General features: G+C 26.4%; 4 protein-coding genes across 4 annotated transcripts in view; 1 reads left to right on the plus strand and 3 right to left on the minus strand.

Moving 5' to 3' along the window:
- Positions 1-134: 134 nt before the first annotated feature.
- LOC129612922 (mitochondrial import receptor subunit TOM70) lies at positions 135-2,967 on the minus strand. The gene is made up of 4 exons (XM_055526765.1): positions 2,825-2,967; positions 2,502-2,642; positions 1,494-2,399; positions 135-1,434 (listed from the first exon to the last, which is right to left on the minus strand). The coding sequence occupies exons 2-4, from the start codon at positions 2,572-2,574 to the stop codon at positions 647-649; spliced, it is 1,767 nt and encodes a 588-aa protein (XP_055382740.1). The 5' UTR covers positions 2,575-2,642; positions 2,825-2,967; the 3' UTR covers positions 135-646.
- An 899-nt stretch (positions 2,968-3,866) lies between these two features.
- LOC129612917 (T-complex protein 1 subunit delta) lies at positions 3,867-6,260 on the plus strand. Its single transcript, XM_055526755.1, has 5 exons — positions 3,867-4,101; positions 4,321-4,973; positions 5,028-5,167; positions 5,233-5,917; positions 6,022-6,260. Exons 1-5 carry the CDS (start codon positions 3,996-3,998, stop codon positions 6,034-6,036), a joined length of 1,599 nt encoding a protein of 532 aa, XP_055382730.1. The 5' UTR covers positions 3,867-3,995; the 3' UTR covers positions 6,037-6,260.
- Positions 6,255-7,179, minus strand: LOC129612918 (rRNA-processing protein FCF1 homolog). Its single transcript, XM_055526756.1, has 2 exons — positions 7,034-7,179; positions 6,255-6,972 (listed from the first exon to the last, which is right to left on the minus strand). The coding sequence occupies exons 1-2, from the start codon at positions 7,034-7,036 to the stop codon at positions 6,370-6,372; spliced, it is 606 nt and encodes a 201-aa protein (XP_055382731.1). The 5' UTR covers positions 7,037-7,179; the 3' UTR covers positions 6,255-6,369.
- Positions 7,180-15,141: 7,962 nt separating this feature from the next.
- LOC129612935 (POU domain protein 2-like) overlaps positions 15,142-26,910 on the minus strand; it is a gene marked incomplete at its 3' end in the record, with an annotated part of 32,872 nt that continues 21,103 nt past the window's right edge. The window contains exons 3-5 of the mRNA XM_055526788.1: positions 16,269-17,030; positions 15,665-16,085; positions 15,142-15,595 (exon numbers count right to left, since the gene is read on the minus strand). Of these exons, the coding sequence (XP_055382763.1) occupies positions 15,142-15,595; positions 15,665-16,085; positions 16,269-17,030 (1,637 nt within the window). The remainder of the gene's footprint in view (positions 15,596-15,664; positions 16,086-16,268; positions 17,031-26,910) is intronic.

A 26,910-nucleotide genomic window follows, 5' to 3' on the forward strand; every position in this document is an offset into this window, starting at 1 on the left:
CAACGTTTAACAATAATATCCAGTTTTAGAATGTTTTGTTCTTATATACTTTATATTTTTCTTTCTTTAATTACACAAATCATAGACTTAAGTCTTATGTAAATTTTACAAAATGAAAACATTTTTACAAGACAAGTGATTTTAATGAAAATTTTTAAATAGTGTTTTCAGAATTGTGATATTTTAACATTCTACTTTTCAATTTTGCATTGCATTCTTAAAATTTTTGACTTAGAATTATAATAACATATTGGTTTCTTTAATCTTATACATATTTTCATTTTCCCATAATTATTTGAATTAATTATGTTTATATAATATCTTATATGACGTAGTTTTAAAACCAATATGTTATAAATATAAATACATTATTTAACAACATTTTTAACACTCTAAAATGAAGAAAAAAAATGATGGTAAAGATCAGATTGAATGAATAAGCCTAAAATTATTTGAAAGTCTATTATAGGAATATTCTGAAATCTAAATGAAATACAGCAATAATATATAAAAATGATTGACAATTATTGTTAAATTATTTTTTTTCACAAAATAAAATCTTACATAATATATATATTAATAGTATTCATATAGTTAAATTATGTATATATGTGTATATATATATATTGTATTTTTTTTTAAATAACTATTGAGGTGGCGTGATTCCAGCTTGTACCAGTGATGTTATTGCTGACATATCAATCCCTAATTTTCTAGTAACATTAATTTGGGCTCTCGCCGCATTTCTTAAAGCATATAAATGTGCCATTTCAGTTTGTCCTTTTGCTAATTTAATCGCTTCTTCAAATAATTCTATCGCACGTTCTAAATTTCCACGTTGCACTTCTATCGTACCTAATGTTTCATATGCTAATTCGCATTTTTCATCAATTTCAATACTTTTTTTAATTAAACTTAATGCTTTTTCAATATCTCCATTCCATTGTAAATGCATTATACCACGATGAACATAAAGAGCAGCATTCTCAGGAGCCATTTTTATTGCTTTCTCAAAGAATGAATCTGCTGAATCATATTGTCCTTGATCTGTAAGTACTTGAGCCATCAAACTGTAACATTCGACACAATTTGGAAATTTGTCTATAGCATTTTTAAATTCATTCATAACAGATAACAAACGCATTTGATCTTGAGACATAAATGCTAATCGGTATTCAGCATAAACTTTTTGAACAAATGCCATACCATGTTCTGGTGCCAATTTACAAACTTTATCGAACTCGACAAGTGCTTTATCTACTTGATCTAATAGGAGATATATTTGGGCCCTTTGATAATATACATCGGCATTATTTGGGTCAAGCTTTTCAGCTTCATCAAAATCTTTAAATACTAAATCTCGTTTTTCTGTTTGAACATATAATGAAGCTCGTTTTAAATATGCGTTAACTCTTAGTTTTACGTCGGCGTCCGCTGCAATAAATAAATACTTATAGAAATTATCATGAAATTGCTTGGTTTTTTTTACTTACCATTGTTTATAACTAAATCGAGGTCTTGCTTTGCCTCTTCAAAACATCCTCTTAAAAGATTAAATGTTCCCCTTAGAAGAGTTGCTTCAACTTTATATTGTGATTCACCTTCACTTAGTTCGATTTCTTCAGTACATGCTGATATAACATCGTCAAACCTGTCATCATCCCAAGCAAGTCTAGCTTTAATAAATCCTTTGGAGTCTTCGATGTTTTCAAGTTTCATATTTCTAAGCGTATCGGAAACAAAAGAACGAAAGTAAGTTTTTGTAAAATGCTTTGATGGAAAAACGGGAACCCGATTTTTCATTCCAGATATTGCGTCATCACTACCAGTTTGTTTCAAAATGCGATCAGCAAACATTATTGTGGTATTATTTTGGAAAATTTCTAAAATACATGTTGCTGTAACGTCATCTAGACAGTCTAATAAATCATTTGTTGCTTCATATGCTTTCGCTCTACGAAAATACGCTTTTGTATAACGTGGATTGTATTCTAATGACTTTGTACAATCAGCTTTAACTTGATTCCACTTTTTTAACATTTCATAAGCTGCTGCACGATTTTGATAAAATATTGCCAAATCTGTTTTATTTTCCTTCGGACACTTTTCTATTGCTTTATCATAAAATTTTATTGCTTCATCGAATTTCCCTTGTCTATAACAAACATTTCCGTCGTTCTTATGAATCTGTGCTTCCTTTAATGGTGTTAATTTTTCACCTTCCAATTCTGCAAGCTTTTTCTTCCGATCGATGTCTTTTTCGTTTTCTGATCCATCAATAGACGATAATGATGCAGATTTTAAATCAAAATATTTCTTCTTAGAATCAACAGATCCATCAATTTTATTTGATTTTTTTTTATACATGTAATATCCAAGACCGATAGCTACTGGTGTGCCTAAAATAAAATATAACAAGTGATAAGTAATAGCTTAATTAACAAATTCTCAAGTATAAGATAATTAACGTGTCAAGGTTTTATTTTTATTTTTTTACTTACCTAAAAGTAATGCCATTTGCCATTTTGGTATGGTTGACCCTGCATTAAGTGTGGACATCATTTGAACTGACATATACTTGTCTTTTTATGAGGCTGATATTAGTAAGACTTTAAAAGAAGCGTATCGTTGATTTCAAACGTCTAAAATTATTACAAAAATTTAGGAGAATATAAATAGATACAGCAATTAATACAGCAATAAACATTTAAAGTGCCGGTTCTTGTTTTTTGTGATGATCAATTACATCACAATTTTATTTGCATAGATATGCGAAAAATCTTTCAAATTGTTTTCAAATCTTTTTCTAATTTTTTAAACTTACATTTTAGATTAAATTTATAGTTGCAATCAAAACTAAATCAATAAAACTAAACTTAATTATTTCATTTAAATACTTTTTTTCAATAATTTTTTTAACTTAAGAGGACCTGATAAGAAAACAAATAATTGATTCAGGAAAAATTAACTTCATTTATTGACAGATAAGTTCTGTGAAATAACTGCAAAAGTGCAAATTTTGACGTCACTATATAAGACATGTGCTAACGTTTCCTCTCAAAAATTGATTGACAGTAATGTTATAATACTATTCGAATTGGTTTTTTTCCATATTCTGAGCACTGCCTAAGGAAGTTTCAATGCAAATTAGTAATATAAACTTACATGTATATGCAATGTATGGGAATCAATTATAATTTTAAATTCATAACTTCCTTTACTATTTTCGGGTACAAATGTGGCATATTCTGATTTTAAGATGACTAGGTATGCTCCCACACGTTTGAAGTCACACAAAGTAAACGAAAATCGTGTCTGAAAATCGTCAGTGAAATTATAGACCGTTACTTAAAATTGGCGAACAAGGAAATCCAATTAATTATACATAGATAATAGTTCTTTAAATTTCATTTGACACATTTGTTATTCAAATATTGTTAATCTAGTAGTAAGTGAACGAAACTATTAATTATGTACAATTTTTATTCATTTAAAACTAAAACAAAATGCGTTTAAGTGAACATCAGCTAAATAAATTAATAAAGTTACATATATCCATTTTATAATTTAATTTATAAAATATTTTTTTTCATGAATTTGATAAATTCGAAAATTAACATTTAATAGCTGCCATATAAGCATTGCTAAATTTGATTTTAAGTAACAATATGTAAAAGTTTTTACTTAATGTTAAATTAAAATTCGTTTAGAAATGTTATGGTACAAATTTTGTTTTTTACATCCTACTGCACAATATATAGGTAGATATTAGATATTTACTACAATGGTGAAAAAACAGCAACACTGAGTAAAAATGTCAAATTTGATTACTAATCAGTTGGTAATTGTCAAATGACATTACGGGGGGTAAACATCGATCAAGTTTAATCATTATTGCACAAAGAATTCGGTCGTAAAAATTGAATCTTAAATAATCTTGGAATCGTATCAGCCATAATTATTTGTTGAATTAAAATATTAATATTTAAAAGAAAATGGCTCCAAAAGCTCCCGTAAATGCTGCAAAACCTAACGGAGTTGTATATAAAGACAAAAGTAAACCGGCAGATGTTAGACGAAGTAATATCAATGCAGCTAAAGGTATATAAGGATGACTAATTTCAAAAATCCTAATTTTTTTTATTACAAAATATGGTGTTTTACTTAATTTAAAATCATTATTGTAAATTAATTATCACAGGTGTTTCAAAAATCCTAATAATATGGTTATGTCAATTTCGCGAAAATTCTATTACCAATATTACAAAATTGTAAATGTTGAAATTTTAATATGATTATTAATTATTGATTTGTTTTTAGCGATTTCCGATGCTATTAGGACAAGTTTGGGACCTAGGGGAATGGATAAGATGATTCAAGCTGGAAATGGTGAAGTAACAATAACAAATGACGGGGCTACAATTTTAAAACAAATGAATGTTATACATCCAGCCGCAAAAATGTTGGTTGGATTATCACGAGCACAAGATATCGAAGCTGGGGATGGAACCACTTCTGTGGTTGTTTTAGCTGGTGCGCTCTTAGAAGCTGCAGAAAAACTGCTTCACAAAGGCATTCATCCATCGGCAATATCAGATTCATTCCAAAAATGTGCAGTTAAAGCGGTGGAAATTTTGACCGAAATGTCTACACCGATAGAACTTACAGATCGGGAATCATTAATTAAGAGTGCATCAACATCACTGAATTCTAAAGTTGTGTCTCAACAAAGTAGTTTACTGGCTCCAATTGCGGTCGATGCAGTACTAAAAGTTAATGAATCTACTAAGGAATCCAATGTTGATTTAAATAATATCAAAATCATTACAAGTTTGGGTGGAACAGTTGAAGATACTGAAATGGTTGAAGGTTTAGTATTTACAAGCCGATCAGCTGGAGTGAATGCTCCAAAAAGAATTGAGAAAGCCAAAATTGGTTTAATCCAGTTTTGTATTTCACCTCCTAAAACTGATGTAAGAAATGCTATAAGATGGTTTTAATAAAATTAAAAGAATATTTTCTTTTAGATGGATCACAACGTTATTGTATCAGATTACGCTGCAATGGATCGTGTACTTAAAGAGGAACGTTCTTATATTTTGAATATTGTAAAACAAATAAAAAAAACTGGTTGTAATGTTTTACTTGTTCAAAAATCGATTTTACGGTAAAGAATAATTTAGATCTTATAAAATATTTTATTTGAAGAATGAATTAAATTTTGAATTTTAGGGATGCTGTTTCAGATTTGGCACAACATTTTCTGGATAAAATTAAATGTTTGGTTGTTAAAGACATTGAACGTGAAGATATTGAATTCATTTGTAAAACTCTGGGATGTCGGCCAATTGCATCTTTGGATCATTTTGTTGCTGAAAGTTTGGTTTCAGCAGATTTAGCCGAAGAAATTCCAAGTGGAAGTACCAAATTTGTGAAAATCACTGGAATTCAAAATCCAGGTCGTACAGTATCAATTATAGTTCGCGGATCAAATAAGTTAATATTAGCTGAAGCTGAGCGCTCTTTGCATGATGCTTTGTGTGTTGTTCGATGTTTAGTGAAGAAGAGAGCCCAAATCGCTGGAGGAGGTGCTCCAGAAATAGAAATGGCGTTACAATTAGCACAGTATGCTAATACACTTCAGGGTGTGGATGCTTATTGTTTCCATGCATTTGCTGACGCCATGGAAGTTATACCATCTACTTTAGCTGAAAATGCTGGTTTAAATCCAATTTCTACGGTAACCGAATTGAGAAATCGTCACGCCCAAGGAGAAAAAAATGCTGGAATAAACGTTCGTAAGGGAGCTATTACAGATATTTTGTCTGAGAATGTGGTGCAACCTTTATTGGTCAGTACTTCAGCAATAACTTTTGCGACCGAAACAGTTAGATCAATTTTGAAAATTGATGATATTGTAAGTTAAAATTGACGTAAATTTAAATATTTCAAATTTTTTGTTTTTTATCATAATTTGTTAAAAATTCTTTTTTGTTTTAACTTTATCTAATTTTATTTTAGGTAAACACTCTTTAATTACAGAGATTTTTGATACCATTTATTAACTGGGATTACGCCTTATACAATTGAAGTGTATTACTTTAATATTAACAATTTATGCTCTTTCTCAACTTATATTTTAAATTAATTTAGTTCATAAAATACCATTTTGATGATTTCACATTAATAATATTTCACTCTGTCATAATTCTGAATAAATTTAAATAATGGAAAAGAAAATCATTGTAATTTTTACAAAACTGATATTTTATTTTAATATCTTTATCCAGAAAAACATTATTTCACATGATTTCAATTTTAAAATATGTACATATAAAATGACCATTTGAGTGTTTTAGAATTATTTGTTCAATTGCCTTTAACACCATATGCTTCCGGCATTCTTTCAATAGCGTATTTATGCGATGCAACATACATTATAGGTACACCTGGAATTTTTCTAATTCTATTTTTTAAATCTTTATCATTTGTAGCAACAATATAACATTTATGTTGTGTTATACGGTTAATTATGCAATCATCAGCATATGTACCTTTATGCATACAATGGATTCTTTCAAATCTTGGATCAGATATAATTCTTAGGGCTAATTTATATTTTGCACCCAATTGTTCTAATTCAGCTCGAACACAATCAGTTATATATGGTGTACATTTTGCATAGAGGCAATCCATCATATTTTGAATTATATCTAATTTATTTTTAATACTAAAATTAACAAAATTTGTATCAACAAGTATATGATATGGTGGTCCAAGTTGTGTATTATATTGGAAAAATAAAGCTGAGCTAACTTGAGGAGCATCATTTATTTTAAGATTATGAGGATTTTCTGGTTTTTTTCTAATAACACGTAACTCTTCTTTAATTCGATCATCTGTTGGTTTAATAAGTCTTTTTAGTTGAGCTAATCTTTGCTTTTGTATTTTACGTGTTTTCTTTTGTTTACCCTATCAAAATAAAATAAAAAAATAAACCATTTCTGATAAATTTTGTTTCATAATTACATACCATTTTTTAAAGTAGTACTTCAGAATTCAGAATCAGTAGGGTTTTTATTTTAAAATAAGTTTAAACATTCAATAATTTTTTAAAATATTATTAATTTTTTTACCGAAATTATTTAATAAAAGTACAACGTGTTTTTGTTTACTGGATCTTATGCTGCAAGTATTTATTTGACATATATTTTACCGATGACATTTCTCACATCAGTAAGAATTGCCGTTTTTAATTGTTCTTTTGTTTTATAGTGACATCTGTATGTAAATAGTATAATAAATTTTGTTTTACAATTCCCAGCCCAGTGTGGTAAATAAGATATTTTTGGTTTGGGATATACATTTTTTAAATAAATTGTTGAATTTATAACGGTATTGTTGAATAATTGGAACGACGAGTTTTTGAACTAGAAATCAACGTAATGAATAGTATTAATTTATGTTAAAAATTATGATACGAGTAGACAATATTTAATAAAAATCGACTGTCTCCAGTGTTGGAGATAGGAGGTATGTATTATGTTCTATTATATGGTTGTAAATAAAATAAATAAAATAAAATTTACCTTAACTTTAAAATTATTTGAAATATTTCTATATTAAATTTTTTTTCTTATTACATACAAAAATTTCTTGATTTCATAAATTATTATTTACGAAATTTGTAAAAAATTTTTTTAAATAAATATTTTGTTTATTCATTTTTCTGTTTATTTTCTCGTACATTATTTATTATTTTTGATTAAATGGTAAACATTCGTCCATTTTTTTTTACTTCTTGTTTTTTTTATTTTCTTATTTTGTTATTATGTATTTTGGCTGCTGGATTTTCAAATGAACAATTCACTGGGTAAATTCATTTTTACTTTTTATTTGATTTTCATTTTATTTTTTGTTAGTAAATATTGACAAAGAGGGAGGCACTCTTTTCAAAATTAAAAATTATAGAAAATAAAAGAAAATTTAAAATTTTATTTTTAAAGTTTATAGGAATAATTTTCTCTTACATGATAATAATAAATGAGTGTGGGTATTTATGCTTGTGTGTATTGGCAAAAATAATTCGCATGTTTTGAATTAAGGCTGCAGCACCGGAAGGATATTGCCATTTTATAAATTTACTTGTATCAATTTGTTTTGATAACATTTAAAATTTTTTGAAATAATATTTATTTAGCCTCATTAATACAAAGCAAGAATACATTTACGGATAAATATTTTTTTAATAGAAATATATATATATATACATATTAATACCTAAATAATATTATGTATACTTATGTAAAAAATAGAAGATATTAAATTGTATATAAATATAATTTTTTACATGGTATTCATTTTTTAACCCTTAACTACGAAATCTCCGACAATAATAGCCAAAAATAACTAAATTATGAAATACAGAACAATGTTCGTATTGTGTGTACATGTCAGGTTCTTTAGTTGTAAGTTATAAAATATAAATGGATGGTCATTGTCTTTGAGCTTAAAACAAAAAATTTGAACAAAATATAAAAAAACATAATTTTATGAGTATAATTTATATATATATACATACACACACATGTACATATATTTATAATATTAGTCCACCATATTGTGTTGACATTTCGTTTTTTATTATCATCTCATATGTATACACGATATTTTTACAATTTTATGTGTATACGAAACATTTATTAACTTGTAAAATATTAAAAAAAAAAAAATTGTTAAATAAATTTACGATGCTTAAAGTGAATATTTTTTTGCTAGGTAAAAATGAAATTTGATATTTCTGATGTCATTCTATGTTAATAATTGTGGTACTCTTGTGGGCAATAGTGCAAAATCTATATTCGCTCACATGATAAAAAATATGGCTTTCATTTCTTTAATATGTAGTGCGATAATGTCGGGTTTGACTCATTTAACTCATTTTTTTGAATATTTAATATATATCAAGACTCATCGGACTCGCGCAAATAAAATTTGAGCTTCAATTGCAAGTCTCCGTCTCAGATATTATTTCAAATATTCTAAAAATATAAAAAAATAATTCATCTATTTTATATTTTAAGCTTAACCATTCGCCTACTTTTATGTAATAAATCTGATATGATGTAGGATTACATTTTGAATATTTTCGGATGCAATATTCTTTTGAGAATTGAGTTCATGTTGGCAGATCTGAAAATGTAGTGCGATTTTGTGAGATTTGAAAGACTTATGAAGAAGACAATATTAGAGTATCGGCATGAAAATTAATGTTGCCAATAATCAGAAACAGAACATTATACTTAAAAATATAATTGAAAATCTATAATTATAAAGTAAAGACGGATGAGGAATTAATGTTAGTTAATATTTTAATTATTTTGAATTAATTTTAAAGGTATTATTTAATTTCAAAAATTTATTGTCATTTAGGCAGTACTTTTAAATTAACAGTCAGCTGTTAATTTAAAAGTAGAATAGCGCTGACTGAATTAGGTTTTAATATCCGCCAACATGGTACTTAATCTAAGTCAAATTAAGGTTAGATTTTGATAGATGATTTTTATCATTTTTTATTAATTAAATTAATATTGCATACAAATAGGCGGAGCCTTTGTTTACTTTTATTATAAAATGGAAACCAAATGATTTTCTTAAATATTTTGAAGCAAAATGAAAATTTTTTTTCTTATGAAGCAAATAATTTATTAAATTAAAATTAATTTTTTTTTTACATATTTCATATTGTGTATGTATGTAAAAAGATATTTTCTTTAAAAATGTCAACAAGGATAACAATAGAAAAATAGAAATAAACTATATAAGAAAAATTACTGAATTGGTTTTCAAAAAATATTATAAATGTTTTGTAATCAATTTAAGGAAATTTATTTTTTATCAACTTTTGAACCTTTTTTTTTTTTATTCTCACATATTCACATATTGTGTGTATTTAAGTTCTTAACCCTTTTATTTTTTTTTTCAATTTACTTTGTTTTTTTTTCATCTATAAGTTCTTTTTAAAATCCAATCATCAATAATCGCAATCGCAACATACATATATAATAAAAAAAAAAAAAATAAACCAATCTTAACAACATTTCTCACATCACCCAATACAACGATTTTATGTTGAAGAAGGAGAAAAAAAAAGGAAGTATATTTCTTTAAAAAGGACACCATAATATTATGAAACGATTTATTTAATTCTTGAATATTGAATATTTCCGTTATTGGTACATACTAAAATCAAATCATTTTGGGCCTGATGCCATATATATCGTTAATGCTATTTAAATTTACAATATTCGGAAGAAAACTTCAGAAGAAAAAAGTGCAAAGAGAAAATTCAATTTTCATATTGTGTATTGCAATGTGTGTTGTGTTTGCGATTTTGGATTTTGATATACATATGTATATAATACATTGTATATACACATGTGTATAAAAAGGGGGAAATCGTGAAAAATAACAAACGTTTTGGTTATTTTTGGTACAAAAGAGTTAAAAATATTATTATTATAAGAGGAACAATTGATAAAATAAAAAAGGCACGCGCCTATATAGCAATAATAACATCCGTTTATTAATGTAACTTTTAAGAATACCAGCTGTATATGTATGCGATTAAATATAAAAATATTTAAAAATAAAAGTAAAGAAAAGCAAAAAAAATCTGATTGGTCAGCATATAATCGATTGCAATGTATATTGTCTAGTTTAGTGAAAGTGCTACAGAAGATTATAACAATGGGCTTTAAACACTTTTTTCCAATATAAAGGACCTAAGTAAACTCTTAGTTAATATTCTTCGAAAAATGTAAATTTGACTCTTAGTAGAGTTTTGTTTTATGTTTGTCAACTGCAACCTGTCAAATGTCATCTGTCACCTGTCAACTGCCAAATGTTACCTGTTAAATGTCATCTGTTAAATGTCAACTGCTACCTGTCAACTGTCAGATGTCAAATGTCACCTGTCAAATGTTAATTGTGAATTGTCAATTTTCGCCTGTCACTTCTCAAGTGTCAAATATCAATTATCAGATATTAAATTTTGGAAGTTAAAAAAGCCTCTTGGTAAAGTTTCATTTTCCATTTGAAATAATTGAAAAGCTCGCCATTTAGTTTCGGTGACAACTAGAATTCATATATTAAATTTCAAGAAAATTGGTTGGTTATTTAGCTTTATATGCGCAAAAGTATAAAATCAATTGCAAAGAGAGCCGATCGTAGACCGACCTGACAGATGGAGATGATCAATATGGAGAAATCCGCTCCCGCTGATAACTCGACATCCGAAATTTGGTACCGTTACATAACCTTTCTTATTTAATGCAATGCAGTCTTTGCAAAAAACGAAAATTAAGTTTGGCATAAAAAAGCTAACATGTATAAATATTTGAATTACGATTATGTATGTGTGCGTGTTTGTATGAGTTCTTATTTGAGTGAAATAAATTTTTTTTTTTATTTGTGAAAAATATTTTGACTTTATTGGAGAATAATTTAAAAAAAAAACATATGGAACCCTTTTTTTTTCGGATTTGATTTGGCAAAAAATTTGTTTTTATTTAAACATTGTTAATGAACAATATGATGAGAAATAAACAAAAAAGAAATGTTTTTTCTGGTCCCTTAAGTAGGTATTTATCATATACTTACAACATACCTATATATATTTTAAGGATCATACATAAGTTTTATGGCAGTAACGCGAATGCCAAAGTAATAAGAAAAAATTAAAACAATAAAAAATTTTCATTTTGTTTTGGCTGGTTTCCTTGTTGCCAAAAAACTGCAATTAACTCTTTGTGAATTTTAAACAATTAAATTTTAGATTTAAATTTTTCGATATTATAATTATACAACTTCGATGGAACAAAAGGCGGATGTTTAACCAAGTCAATATTGGATGTGAAATTCTGAAGCAGCATTTTTAATAACACTAGGATTTTAAGTTAAAATGTGAAAGAATGCAGCGTATACATGAGATATACTCGTAAATGTATTCTTTACTTGAAAGGTAATATTATTCTAATAATTCTCAAACTTAACAGAGTTTTTGTTTACAAAATGTTAGATTTTTGTTTGATGATGTTGAAATACAAAAGGATTCGTGTAGCAAATTACATTAGACATACTGGTTTTATTCACATTTAAGTTAATTTATTAGTTTACAAAATCTAGAGAATTGTAAACGTTAGACAATTAATTCCCAAACTCAGTTAAAAATTAAAATCTCTTACTTAAAATAATTTAAAATTCGAAATTACTAACTTTTGCCTTTGTTATAAGCTTGATTTTCATTTATAACTGTTTAATATAAAAAAAAAAATTAGACGGTTTTTGGGGAATTCTAAATTTGACGCCCAATAGTTCAAGAAATCGGGCTCTAATAGCAAAATATCACCATTTCTTTCTATCACCCTGGTTCTGGAGTTCAATCGAGTCTCGAACACGCTTTATATAATACTCGTATAGGTGCTATTCAAGAATCTATTTTGAATTCTTAGTGGAAATTATATTAAATTAAAATTAATTAATTTATTTATTTTATGAAAATCGAAATTTCTTACATAATTGAGATTATTAAAATTATAGTTTGCCATTTATTGCTTAATTATCCCTTAAATATCCTTGATTACCCCCTTGAAATTATTGAAATCATTATTAAAAAGAACAACAAATGTTATAAATCTTTTCGTATACTTGATTAAATTTTTCTTTATTTCTTTCATATTTTTTAATTATTAATTTTTATAATAATTATTATTTTTGTAAACTTTTTTTATATATATTTATATGTATATATGTATATACTTAATAACTAAAATTTTACATGTAATTTAATTAATAATTTTAAATGTTTTATTATTTTATTTTATTTCTTTCTTATATTATTTTTACATATTTATAATAGTGTTGTCATTTTTATAAATTCAAAATTATCTTAATTTAATATTTAATTTATATATGTATGTATATAATGTACATGAGAATATTAGGAACTATATATTAATTTAATATTATTAATTATTTATAATTTTTTTTTCTCTGTTTATTTATTATTATAAAGGTACTTACAAGATTTTTTCCTTATATGTGTAATTATTAATTATTTAATTATTTAATAATGCCTTAAATATAATATTTATCATATATATATATACATATATATATATGTATGTGTAGGTATATATATTTAATTTTTGTTTTCCATTAAAATTCTATATATTATTTTTCTAATTAAATTCGTTTCAATTTATTTTATTCAATTATATTGATATGAATGTAAAATATATTTTTAAAATATTATGATCTTTAAGATTCGGAAAAGAAATGGTATAATGGTATATATAATTGAGTTACAAATGATTTTGAGTTTTATAATAAATTTTATGCAAATATATTTTCGATTTGAATTAAATTTATTTTTAAATAATTAGTTAATTATAGTTTAATAAGCATGGAATTTATGTAATTCTTCGATTTAGCCTGAATTCTTAATAACTGTTATACCAAAAATAAATGTTATACCAAAATAAACTTACAAACTTAATATAAGATTCGTTAATATACGGGAAATTATTGAATTACTAAAAAATCAACGTAATATACATAAATATTATTAAATTTCAATTTAAATATTGTAAATGTCAAATATACAGCATTTAAAATGTCAGTTTGAGTTTTTATTTTATAAAATTTCAGAATTTCAGAATTGATATTTTAAAATATTCTGTAAAGTGTGAGTACATATATATTTAATATATTGTATTGAACATGTATTTAACAAAATTTTGACATTTAATATATAATAATATGTTTTCAAGAATACGTACTTTGTCAATTTTATGTTTTATTACCTTTCCTTTCAATCAACTGTTTATATGTCGATTTGTCTTTCTTATATTTAAGTATACGTTTATTTTGGTATATCGTTAATTATGAGTAACATAATAATGTTTGCGCTTCATTTAATTGTAAATATAAAACTCTACATGTATAACATTTTAGATGCATAGCATATAAGACGTATAACACGTAACTGTAAACGTAAGTATAACAGATGCAAAACAGTGTAAACTGTAGCACTTATAATATACAAGAGTAGTTAAGAGAAGTAGTAGAGCATTTTTATTCCGATAGGTGGCTTAATTTTTTGATATATGGAGAAGTTTTTACTAATAAAATAGTTTTCGATTCACAATTTTCTCTCAAATACTCTCTAGAGCATGGATGTCAAGACTTTTGAAACTATGGGCCAATTTCCAATATTCTGTTTGACAAAAGGGCCACAAAATAAAACAATTAATTCAATTTTTAAGGTGTATAAACGTTTATTTATTTTTTATTAGAAGTACTGGGAGCTGAGTGACACTGCTTCTGTTGAACAAGTCTTAAAATATTGGGTTGCATATTTGTAGTAGCCAATTGGGTTGCATATTTGTAGTTGTAATATTTTAACAATTCGTTTTAGAGGGCCGCACCAAAATAAGAAAATGGCCGCATGCGGCCCACGGGCCGCACTTTTGACATCCATGCTCTAGAGTGTTGTATACTTTTAAATGAAACGATAACAATAATGAAAGTAATCACAAAACAGGTATAAAAACAAATTAAAATAAATTTTATGTAGTAAAACAGAAAAAGAATATTGCATTATTTGCATATTAAATTTACATAATAACTAATTTTGTTCATTTGTGACCTTAATATGAAACTACTCTAACGATATTCAATATTACCATTTCGTGATTCATAAAAATCAATATTATTATTATTGGAATTAATTGATGGTATAAAATGAAATTTTTTAAAATCTTGATGATGATAATTATTATTATTATTAATAGTAGAATTTATTGTTGAACGTTTATCGGATAATGGTGATAATTCATTATGATTATCCATGAAATTTTGAATTGAATTTTTATCATAATCATAATCTGCGTTAAAATTTTTAAAATTTTCTATAATTTCTTTATTTTTCCAAAAATTTGCTATAGATGATGTTGATGTTGATGATGGCGATGACATTAATCTTGATGATGTTGTCATTAAAGGTCATTCAGGTCTAATTGGTAACATTAAATTTGAATATTGTTGATGATGATGATGATGGTGATGATGATGAAATTGTTGTGATAAATTATTAAAAGGTGAATTACTTGAAGATGAAGTTATAAATGGTAATTGATGATGATTATTTTCTATATTACCATTATGACATATATTTGATGGTAATCCAAATAAATTTGCTGTATTATGATTAAGAGATGATAATGCTGATAATGATGATAATGGTGGTGGCGGTATTGGTGGTGGTGGTGGACTATCCAAACCATTAGCTTGTGGATTAATACGTTTCTCTTTTTGTCTACGATTACAAAACCAAACACGTACAACTTCTTTTTCCATACATAAATTATCAGCTAAATTAGTTATTTCTTCACTAGTTGGCTTTTGGTTAAACATAAATGCTTTTTCTAATGCACCCCTGACGGTTGTTTCAATTGATGTACGTTTTTTACGTCGTCTTCCAATAGCTTCACTTGCTGCAAATGGATTATTTAAAGGACTTGTTCCAAATATTCTGTGTGTTAAAGAGAAAAAGAAAAATTAAATAAAAGTAAATTGAAATTAAAAAAATAAAAGTATTTACCCTCCAGTTTTGGGCATTGTTGTATCAGCATCTTCCAACCATTTCTGTAATAACGGTTTTAATTTGCACATATTTTTAAAACTTAAATTTAAAGCTTCAAATCTTGATATGGTAGTTTGTGAGAAATCATTTCCATATAATTTTCCCATCGCCAATCCAACATCACCTTGTGTAAAACCTAATTTGATACGACGTTGTTTAAAAGTTTTTGCAAATTGTTCTAATTCTTCAAGATCTGTTGATTCTTCAGGAGAATGTTGATGATGATCTAAAATAGCTCTTGGTGTTGATGACAAATTAATTTGATTTGAATATGATGGATTATTGGGAGTACATGGTGTTAAAACACCACCAATTCCAATACTTGTACCAGATATTGTATTTGGTGGTGTTTTATTTTGAATTTGACTATTATAATATGCTGATAATGGTGTTCCAATTAAATCATCATCATCTTCATCATCATTAATTGTATTGATATTTTTAATACGATTATTATCATCTCTAATATTCTCTTGTTCATCATCTTCATCATCTTCATATTCTGAATCAATAATTGTTGTATTTTTACGTTCTTTGATATGTTTTAATTTATTTTTAACGCTGATAGGTGATAGAGAAGGACTTCTCAAAGGTGATCCGATTATAGTAGGTGTTGAAGAATTCGGTTTTATGTGATCATGATGTTGTTGTTGATGATTTTGTTGTTTTTGCTGTTGTAAAGCATGTAATTGTGCCATAGCATGTAATGAATTTTGTAAAAGTATTTGTGTTGCAGCCATTGTTGTTGCATCTTGTTGTGATTCTATTGGATTACCATCTATTGGAATTGATGATTTATCGTGCGGTGTTACTTGATGCATCATTTCAATATAATTTTGAAGTTGCATTTGAAATGCATGTTGTAAATCATGTGGACTTAATGTATTTAAATTTATTTGATTTTGATGTAAAAAGAATGGTCCAAATGGTGAAATTGAAGGATGATGAGAAGGATGATTAGCGTTTGTATGTGGTATATTTCCAAGATTTGGAATAGTTTTTGTTGGAATTATCGGAGATTTACATTTTGTGTGTGGTAAATGATTTTTTGTTGGTGATTCTTCAAGATCTTGTCGTAATTTCAATATTTTGCCAGATACTTCAATTTTCTCTTCTTCTTCATTATTATTATTGTTATTGTTGATTAATTGTGATGAATTTTTTTCCTGATTTTTTGATATGTCTTTATTTGCTAAATTTAAAATCTCTTCATTATCTTGTTTTTCAGGAGCTTTCGATGTATTATAACTAATGGGAGTTTCTGGGCGTGTTGGCTGTTGCTGTTCTTCATCATCGCTCAAATGTTCGATTTTAACATTTTTGACTGTAAAAAGAAGTTGAAATAGAATTTATTATGAAATTTTTTTTTATAGAGTAAATTACTTAAAGTTAAAATACTTGATAGTGTTTGACACTAGGCAAATTAAGAGTTTTTGGAACAATTTTCAATAATAAATTTTTTAATAAATAAATTTCAACCCTTTTTTTCTTATTAAAAAGAAAATTTTATTGTATAAAATTTATTAAAATTTTTGGTTAAATTACTCAATTCATATATAGAGGCCACAGCCAACGCAGACTAGTAGTCCAGCAGGAGGAATTCTTGTTGAGGAGAGAAAAAAAAAAACATGTGTTGTTATCCTGCCAATTTATTAATAAATGGGGGTTATGTTTAACAATCATAAATTGTTGTGTATTTTTCACTTCATATTGGTGATTTTTTTTTTATTGATTTTATTACAATGAAAATGAATTATTTATAGTTTTTTTTTTAAGGAACTAAAAAATAAGGGTTAAAAAGACAAGATGTTAAGGATATTAAATGTTTTTTTTTTTTATTTTTTTTTGATTAAAAATTATAAAGGTATAATAAATTTTGTGTTCTATGGGAAATTATCATTATTATTATATTATTTATGTTGTTTTTATTGTAATATGCTTGTTTATTTAAGTTGAGAGTTTTTGTATATTGTGAATGATTGATTGGTGACTTTTGACTTTATTGTATTTAGAAATTTTATATAATTATGTACCATGTTTTTCTATTTAAACTCGTAGTTTGCATGTATGCATGTGTGTAAAGTATAGAATTATGCAGTATGTTTGTCATATTATTTTAATAATTATGGTAATTATTGTCTCAATATTTTAAAATTGAAAATTTCAATAGTTATAGCCATTGCGTTCCAGGCGGATTCTCAGATTTTAAAGATTTTAACAGTTTTTTAAATAAATTGCGTTCCAGACAGACGAATTTTTGTATTCTTACGGCGTTTTTAAACAAATTGCGTTCTAGGCAAACAGATTTTCGGATTTTAATGATTTTTTAAATAGATTGCGTTCGAGACACATGAATTTATTGTATTCTTGCGTGTTTTTAAATAAACTGCTTCCCAGAAAGACGTGTTATGGCATTTTAACGATTTCTTAAATAAATTGCGTTCCAGAGAGGCGAATTTTTGTATTTTTGTGGGGTCTTTTAATAAATTGCGTACTAGACACATATGAATTTTCATAATCTTAGGGGTTTTTTAAATAAATTGCGTTCTAGGCAGACAAATTTTCCTATTTTAATGGTTTTTTAAATAAATTGCGTTCCAGACAGACAAATTTTCATATTCTTTCGGGTTTTTTTAAATAAATTGCGTTCTAGGCAGACAGATTTTCCGATTTTAATGGTTTTTTAAATATATTGCGTTCTAGACACATAAATTTTTGTATTTTTACGAGTTTCTAAATAAACTGCGTCCCAGATAGACGTGTTGTTGTATTTTAACGATTTTTTAAATTAATTGCGTTCCAGATAGATGTATTTTTGTATCTTAACGGTTTTCTTTAAATAAATTGCATCCTAGATAGACGCATTCTCATATTTTAACGTTCTAGACAGATAGCACTTGGCCAAATATATAAAAGTAATTTTGATATACGGCGGCGAGATTTTTGTAAATTTTAGTACAATTTCTCTTAAAATAAAAAAAATTTTGGTGCTTTTGCACACAAATCCATTAGTTTTGTAAATTCAATTTTTAATTGGTTTTCTTTTATATAAAGTAAGGTTAGACTTTTTATCCCATTGATGTACTGCATAACTATTTTCTTATAAAAAAGCATAGTTTTTTTTATATGAAGTTTTGACATACGTTGTTTTGGTATTTTGCAATTCCCAAAATTCTACTATGCTCCCGTCGTGTTTGGACGACTGAATAAATAAGTAAAAAGTAATAAATTCATAATTTTTCTAATATTTTCTTATTTCTTTTATAAATTTTGTAAATTTCCACTAAGTTTCACATATAATTTAAAAAATATGAAAAAAAAAAAAAACAAATTTTGTAAAATGTAGAAAGTTTTTTCTTAACCATTATCCTTTGGTAATATCCGTAATTTTATTTTAAGTAAACAGAGAGAGAGAGAGAGAGGTAGAGAGAGATAGTGAGGACGGGAGAGGGAGAGAACATATACAATATGTTTAAAATCAACAAAGGCACAATATTTAAGAAATGTTCAAATAAGCAAGTAGCAATATCTAAGATGCGAAGGACGAAAACAAAAACAAAAAATTGGAATAAATTTGTTTTTTTTTTTTTTCAGTAATATTGAATGCACAATCATTATCAACTTCAAACAAGCATATGAGAACAACAACCTCTTCTATACAATTTCATCATACACACATGTACAAAATTCTAATAAAAAAAATTTAATTCTTCTTTTACCGCATGTAAGTGTGTTGGTTTTTTGATTCTTTTGGAATGGACAAGGGCTTTTTGTCTTCGTTTTTCTTTTTTTTTTTTAAAGGACGCAAATTTTATTCAATCTTCCAGTTGACCGAACCATTTTGACCATTTCAATGAAGATGGAGCTTATCAATATTTGACCATACTTCGTATACACGATGAAATGGAAAATAAAATTAAATGTAAAAAAAAAAGGACCAAAGAAATCATCTTAGATTGTGTATAATATTAGAAAATGGGGACAACTACACAAAAGGACATTATAATAATAATAATGTTTTTCTATTCAAATTGTTATCCTTCTGCATAAATAGTTATGTAGAAATTTGTGGAAAAAAAAATTAAAAACAACATTTTTTTAATGGTAAATTTTTCGACATGTTCTAAATAAAAATTATGGAAGCAAAAATATGGTAAAGGTTTTGAAGGATGTAAAAGAAAAAAGAGTCCTTTAAAATTTTTTTTTTGCTAATTTAATTTCGATAATTGGAAAAAATTCAAGATCTCAAATTCAATATGTTAATAATTTTATGACAAAAAGCAGTCACATTGTCCGAAATATGATTGAAAATTAATTTCAAATGAAATTCTAAAATTTAATGGTTGAAATTTATTCTTTACTTATGAAGAATTCAATCTGGAAGTTGCGAAAATATTATTTGAATGGCATATATAGAAACTTGTTCCTTTATACGATCGATATCTTTAATTGTTAAGCGATGAAGTGTTGTAATGTCTTAGTGAAACCTTATGATTTAGATTGTTTTCACAATTAGTTTTGATGACTGTGCAATATTCTCTTAACTCTCCATGTCTTGTGTAGTTTAATGTAAACTATAGTGTAATCTGAAGAATTAAGTAATTACAAATTAGCAATACAATGTGCAGTTGTTTAGCTTTAGAATAAATTATGGAAAATCGTTTATACAACTTCAGAAAACATGAATGATCTAATCAAAGGAACAGGCCAAAGTAGAAAAATTTAAAGAAAATTTTCTCCTCGAACTAGACTCGAACCAGTGATTACCGCTTTCTAGGCGGACATTGTATCATCTGAGCTACAGAGGTATGAAAAAATTTCCCGGAAATTGTTCTCCGAAAATTTTAGCAAAATATATAGATTATGATCTATATACTCGTATTTATTTGGACGTTCTTAAATAAAATTATCACAGCTATATTGTAACGACATCTCACCGTTAATAAAATTTTTTACATTACAACTTCAATGAAGTTTTTAACATATAGCATTACAACTTCGATGAAATTGTAAATCTGCCGAAACGTTATTCGCCGCAAGTTCGAAGTCGCCAACATAACATATTTCCTCAGGCCACCAAATCGCTTTTTATCCAATGTTCTACAAATGGATATTGCCCGGTCTTTCACTTTTCTAGAACTCATATCAGTAAAGACATAAAAATTTTTGCTAACTTTTCGGTTTAAGATCATTTATGAGGAGTGATAGTGATAATTATCGTAAAATTTCTATAATATTATTGTCAACACAAATCAATTCATACACAATGATTCGTGTCCATACTAAATCAATAAAAATATCACTATCACTTAGTGATTCGATACTCAGAATAAGCCCAAATTATTTTAAAAGTCAGACTTATCGTAGAATCCTGAAAAACTATATAGAGATTTTTATTTTGCAAACAAAATTTATCAGTTGATTTTAATCAATAAAACACGCAAATTTACGCCATATTTTATAGTTCTCTTGTATTAACAAATTTAAGAAAAAAAAAAATGGGTATTGTAAACTTGCAGATTTGAAATTATTGATTAAATTTTTTAAATACTTGAATTGCAGTAGGCATTATATTCTACTTATAATCAGTTTGAGTTTACAATTAAATCCTTGAATTTCAATAAATATGGATGAATTTTTTTCTATACTTTTATGAATACTTCCGATTTTTTACCTTATTTTAAAAAGTTTTATAAATTGTGGTATTTGAAAATCCGATTTGTCATATTATATGCAATATAACCCCACTCAATCCACTCTATATATACACAATGTACAATGAAATCTAAAAAAAAATATAATCAAAATGCTTCCTATATTTAATTATTGTGGTTGACTTTGTCTTCTATATTGTATGATTTTCTATTAATCTAATTTTTATACTTTAATTCGATGAGAAAGGAAAAATTTTAATTATTTTATTCTTCATTTTAAAAATTAAAATACTTCTAAAATAAAATTAGAAACATCTGCCTAACACTATATAGATTATCGTTATATCTGAATGCTGTTGAATACTGCATTAGTTTGTATATGCTATCAGTTGAACAGACCTTATTAAGCGTACGCCCGTTGGTGACATTTTACTATTTTCTCAATAAATATATATATATATAAAGTCTGTGATAAGCCAGTTATCTATGCCAATCTACCCCTTTATTTTTTATGAAATTTTTTTAAAATGAAATCTTTAACAATTTAAAAAAATTTTTTAATTTATACCAATAAAAAAAAACGAAATATCGCAATAAATTTAAAGTTATTATTGATTTGACCCTTATATAATTATAACTATGTACTTATATAACAATTTATATATATATTTATTTTTTGGTAATATGAAAATGAGGAAAGTAGTAGTGATATATACGGAAAAATTAGCGAATAAAATAAAATTTTCAAACTAGATATTTAAAAAAAAAATTTTTCTTTATGTTTTTCCTTATTAGTGGTCTGATGAACATGACACTTTTATTATTTAAAAAATTATTAAAATCGGTATTATAAATTTGTTATTCAATTTGTGATTAAGTATGAATAAAATGCAACGGGCAGATTGAATTAAGACTATAATACAGTGTTACAGTGACAGTTATAAAACAAAAGTATTGTGAGCGTTCGTGTTTAAAACTCACGGTTTTGTATTGTGCTCTAATAAAAACATCATTGAGGTTTGAAGCAGGCAGTTGGATGAAAAATTGCGTGTATGATTCTTTCTTTCAATACAAATTTGATCGCAATTAATTTAAATCGTAGTAAAGGTTTTTAAACTTTTATGACAAGTTTAAGTAACAGAGCTGTTATCGGTAATTGTATGTGTCACTTAAACATGTGTTCATTTCTTAACAAAAAGAAATCGATTCAAAATTTTCTCCATTCAAAAAAGAGTTACGTACACAACTTTTAAAAAGGAGTGTTCATTTCCGGCAGGATACTGATTGATTAAGTAGGAATAGGCTGGAATTGGCTGGCTGGATATAGGTTCCTTTTCCTAAACAAAAAAAAAATTATTACGTAGCCACGAACTTAAAAAGGCGACAACGGCTGCAAAAAATCACACTTATTAACTAAAGGTGAAAACAAAACAAGAGCGATTTCTTGCGGCGAAAATGTCAAAATTCTAATAGAATACACATAATACATATATGAATGGGACTATGCAGAATGAAGCGAAGTTACCGCCGCGAATTTAACCGACCGTTAACAACGGAAATTGTCCGCAGTTTTTGTTCTCTGTCTTGGTTTTGTTTTTAGACTAAAGAGTTTGTTATTTTTGCTGCAAATACGCTCCAATTTCTGACTGAACTTTTATAATTGATATGACGTCTTTTATTTAAAAATTATGACGCTTTTCGTCTGAATCCAGACACCGAATGTAATGGAGGTGACTCAATAATTAAATACGACATTTCTTCTTATTGTTAAACATTTTTCAGAAAGTTGTACAGAATGTTTTAAAAATATTTTGTTACAGTGTTTTTATCATACCCCTTCCATGATGCTCTAGTGCTTCTATTACAGTCTTATAATATTTCAAGAGTTAATTATACGATATTGAAATCTAATGAGGATTTTCATTGACTTCCAATCCGTATAGATATATCGAACTGATTTATTTTTCGATGCTGCCATCTTTTCTTTAGCTATATCAACTACTAATGCTATGCACTTTACATTATTGTTCTTTTTGTTGGAAGTATCAACTAAATTGTATATAAAGTATTATTTTTTTTTTGTTAAAAAGGATATCATGTCATATTTATAATAAAAGGAAAATAATTTATAAATTTATATCGGTGATTATTTTTGATTTTTAAATTCTTAAATTATGTAACATTTTTAAATTATAATAATAATTTGAAAAATGAGGGAGTATCAAACATTTCGAAAGAATCTATACAAAAGGAGCGAAAGGGATAACGTATAATATGCTAGAGAAATAAATATTGGCTAAATTTGTTTCATACACCCTTTTTTTTATATTGTAATTTTTGATTTTTTGTTTAAAAAAAAAATTTTAAAATCAAATGCGAGGGTTAATAAAATATTATTGTAAATGGTAACAAATTGAACAATCTTTCATATAACCATTATTATGTTTCTAAATATTTTTGTGTTCTTCCTAAATAATATTAATTTGCAAGTCTCAATTTAAATAAATTTAAAGGTTTTTTTAGTGGAGTCCATCAATTAATTCGAAATTTTAAATGTATTGGAGTGATATTAACCATTGGAGTGATATTTCACCATGCTGCCCTGAATTCGCCGCAGCGTAATAGTCCGCGATTTTCCGCGGCGAAATATCAAAACTCGAATAGAATACATATATTTATATGGAACTGTGAAATTACCACGGCGAATTCGATCGCTAGCAATAAAATAGCACAAATTTTTATTTTACCGCTCACAATGTTTTTTGATATCATTTGTTTCCATATTTGCTATTCTACTCTTATTCTAGGACAAAAAAGGAAATCGTTACCGTTTACTGCTTTAGTTTTGTTTTTATAATTAGGATACTTGTGAGAATCTTCACTTGACTCTTGCCTATCTCTGTATTTCTTCTGTAATGGTTCTGAATATAATCGCCTAAAAGTTCCTTGTATTGTCGTCTTGAACGATTCTGCAAAAGTTTCGGCCTTTTCGTTTCAATTTTCTTTTCCTGAGTTTTTCTCGAATCTTTTGTCGGCTTCTTACGTAAAATTCGTGATTAACTGTTAAAAATGATTTAATTTTACTGGACATAAACCAGTACACACGTGTCGATTCAATAATCTTCCAAAAATTTTCCAAAAATTAAGAATTTTAAGAGCTTTTTACAAATTGTTAACATTAACTTTAAATATTTTTTTTTTTATTGCTTTCAAATCTAAGAAAAAACATGAATTTTATTTAAAATTTTTATTGTTAAAAATTCTATTGATATTTACTTGCTTGCTTATCTTATTTCTATATTTGAATAACTTGAATCTTATGAATTCAAATTAGGTCAGTTGGGGTTGTTTCTCAGATTTTGAGGTATTTTTGTTCAAGCACCTTGTTGTATTAAAATAAACAAAGAATTTTTTGCAATAATGTTTTTGTTTTTTCCATTTTTATCTTTATTTCATTATCAAAAAAATATTTAATAGATTTTAATTAAATTATTATTCTCTTTAAACAAAACTAACAAGTATTCCTAGATTTTATTATATGAAAGATGCAAACGATTTTAATATTTTTATAAAATGAATAATTAAATTTGTTTTTTTTTAAATATGTGTAAAATACCGAAACGAATAGCGAGTGTTAAAAAACATAAAAGAGAGAAACTAGCAAATAAAAAAATAAAATAAACAAATCTGATGTGATCAGCACATAACCGACCTTAAATGTATTGCCTAAGCGAAACTGATAGACAAGTGAGAAGATTATAAAAATACGCTTTAAACTTTTTTTCAGCCGTCGGAATTTCCTAGAAAGCTTGTCAGTTCCTTCTACTTGTAAACAGAAATCAAATATTAAATTTTAAGAAATGTCGTCGATTAATTCCCTAGATATGATGAAAAATGTAAAATCAGCTCACGGTCCGGCTTCCAAACCCTGATATTCTCAAAAAAAATTGTTAGCTTATTGTTTTAACAACCTGAATTCAAATATTAATTTGCAAATGAATATAGGCTAAAATGTAAATGTGGCCTGTACTGTAGTAAGAGTTCAGTTTGCTGACACCTGATTTATTTCAAAAGTTAATTTGTTTCTCGGACTGTCAAATCGACATCGGTCCGTAATAAAGATTCTGTTTCAAAAACCTGACATCAATTTTTTGTCAAAACCGGTTTAGTAAAAATTGAAGTACAAATCTTCAGAGAGAAATTGACAGATTGACAGATATTTCTGAAAAAATAGTTTATTTACGCTCCCCTAGCACAGAGAAGTGCGTTTCTACTAAAAACTTGATGTGATGGAAATTTTGTGCCATCACATAACCTTCCTTATTGTTTGCAATGTGGTCGGTAAAAAAAATTGTTAATTAATAAAAAATTGCTTTGTTTTATTGTAAAAAAAATTAATAATTCCGAATTTCTGTTTTCTTTATTTCTAAAACAAATAACAGTTTTTGTTGATTGCTTCTTAAAAAATATTTTGATAAAAAATTGATTTTCCTGTTTTAAAATAATTATTTTTAAATTAAAATTCGAATTTTTTAACTTGATACAGAAAGAAGTCTGTAAAAAAAAATTGCTACGTTCTACTTAAGTACGGACTTTGTTGTCATTTTTTTGAATTCGAATTAAAAATAATAAATTGCACTGCGATTGAACTGTCAAATTTTGCGGATAGTAAAACAGAAGTTTTTTTTTTTTTTAATTATGTGATATAAAACAAGGTCTATTAAATGAAACTATAATTAATTGGTTTTTTTTTGCGAGTGCATTTTCTTCGATTTAATTTATAATATGCATTTCAAGTTATAACACAAGTTTTTTACTCTATTTTCACTTATAACCTTGCATTCGAACAATTAATTTTAGTAAAATTCAAGTTTAATATTATATATTTTTGCTACTTTCACAACTTTGATTTCTTGTGATTTTTTAACTTCCGAAAAATTAATATTTTTATTAATTTTAGTTGAAATGCTATAAGATTATTTTAGGAAGACTTAGAGAGGAATCTGACTACAAAATATCTAATTATTAAAAATTTATATTTACTTTCTAAGCATGACGGTCGAGCCGGTCCGATAATTTTTGTGATTATGGTAATGCCAATAGCATATTTTTAAATTGTAAATTCTTTTTCAATTTTGAGTCCGAAATTTTTTATATAATTCTTTTCCCGATTTTTCGGCTAAACATACAATTATAAAAAAAAGAAACAGAAACTCCGAATTGATGGCTCCAATCCTGGTCTCAACACAGACTTACATAGCGGATCCGAATTCGACTTTCACTCCGAATTTCTACTCCAAATAATAAAGCGAAACAATCTATTTTGAATTGAATATTACCAAAATTCAATTGCATTTTACTAAAAATTTATGTTTTTGAATATTACTGACGTTTAAAACAATTTGCACAGCACCCGTCATTTAGTTTTATAAGTTTAAATTATATTGTAGATTTGTACAAACGGGACAACAGTGCACAGCGACCACGTGTAAGGGACTATTGTCATCTCAACCTACTGATGAACTCAAGCAACTTGTGAGGCTCGGAAGA

The sequence above is a fragment of the Condylostylus longicornis genome, unplaced genomic scaffold, assembly GCF_029603195.1.
Source record: "Condylostylus longicornis isolate FDR11 unplaced genomic scaffold, ASM2960319v2 ptg000079l, whole genome shotgun sequence".
NCBI lineage: Eukaryota > Metazoa > Arthropoda > Insecta > Diptera > Dolichopodidae > Condylostylus > Condylostylus longicornis.

Coding starts and splice junctions, on each gene's coding strand:
- LOC129612922 (XM_055526765.1), bottom strand. CDS start 2,574: ATGTCAGTTCAAATGATGTCCACACTTAATGCAGGGTCAACCATACCA. Junction 2,400..2,501: donor GCAAATGGCATTACTTTTAG/GTAAGTAAAAAA, acceptor ATTTTATTTTAG/GCACACCAGTAGCTATCGGT. Junction 1,435..1,493: donor CGATTTAGTTATAAACAATG/GTAAGTAAAAAA, acceptor TATTTATTGCAG/CGGACGCCGACGTAAAACTA.
- LOC129612917 (XM_055526755.1), top strand. CDS start 3,996: ATGGCTCCAAAAGCTCCCGTAAATGCTGCAAAACCTAACGGAGTTGTA. Junction 4,102..4,320: donor TAATATCAATGCAGCTAAAG/GTATATAAGGAT, acceptor ATTTGTTTTTAG/CGATTTCCGATGCTATTAGG. Junction 5,168..5,232: donor GTTCAAAAATCGATTTTACG/GTAAAGAATAAT, acceptor TTTGAATTTTAG/GGATGCTGTTTCAGATTTGG.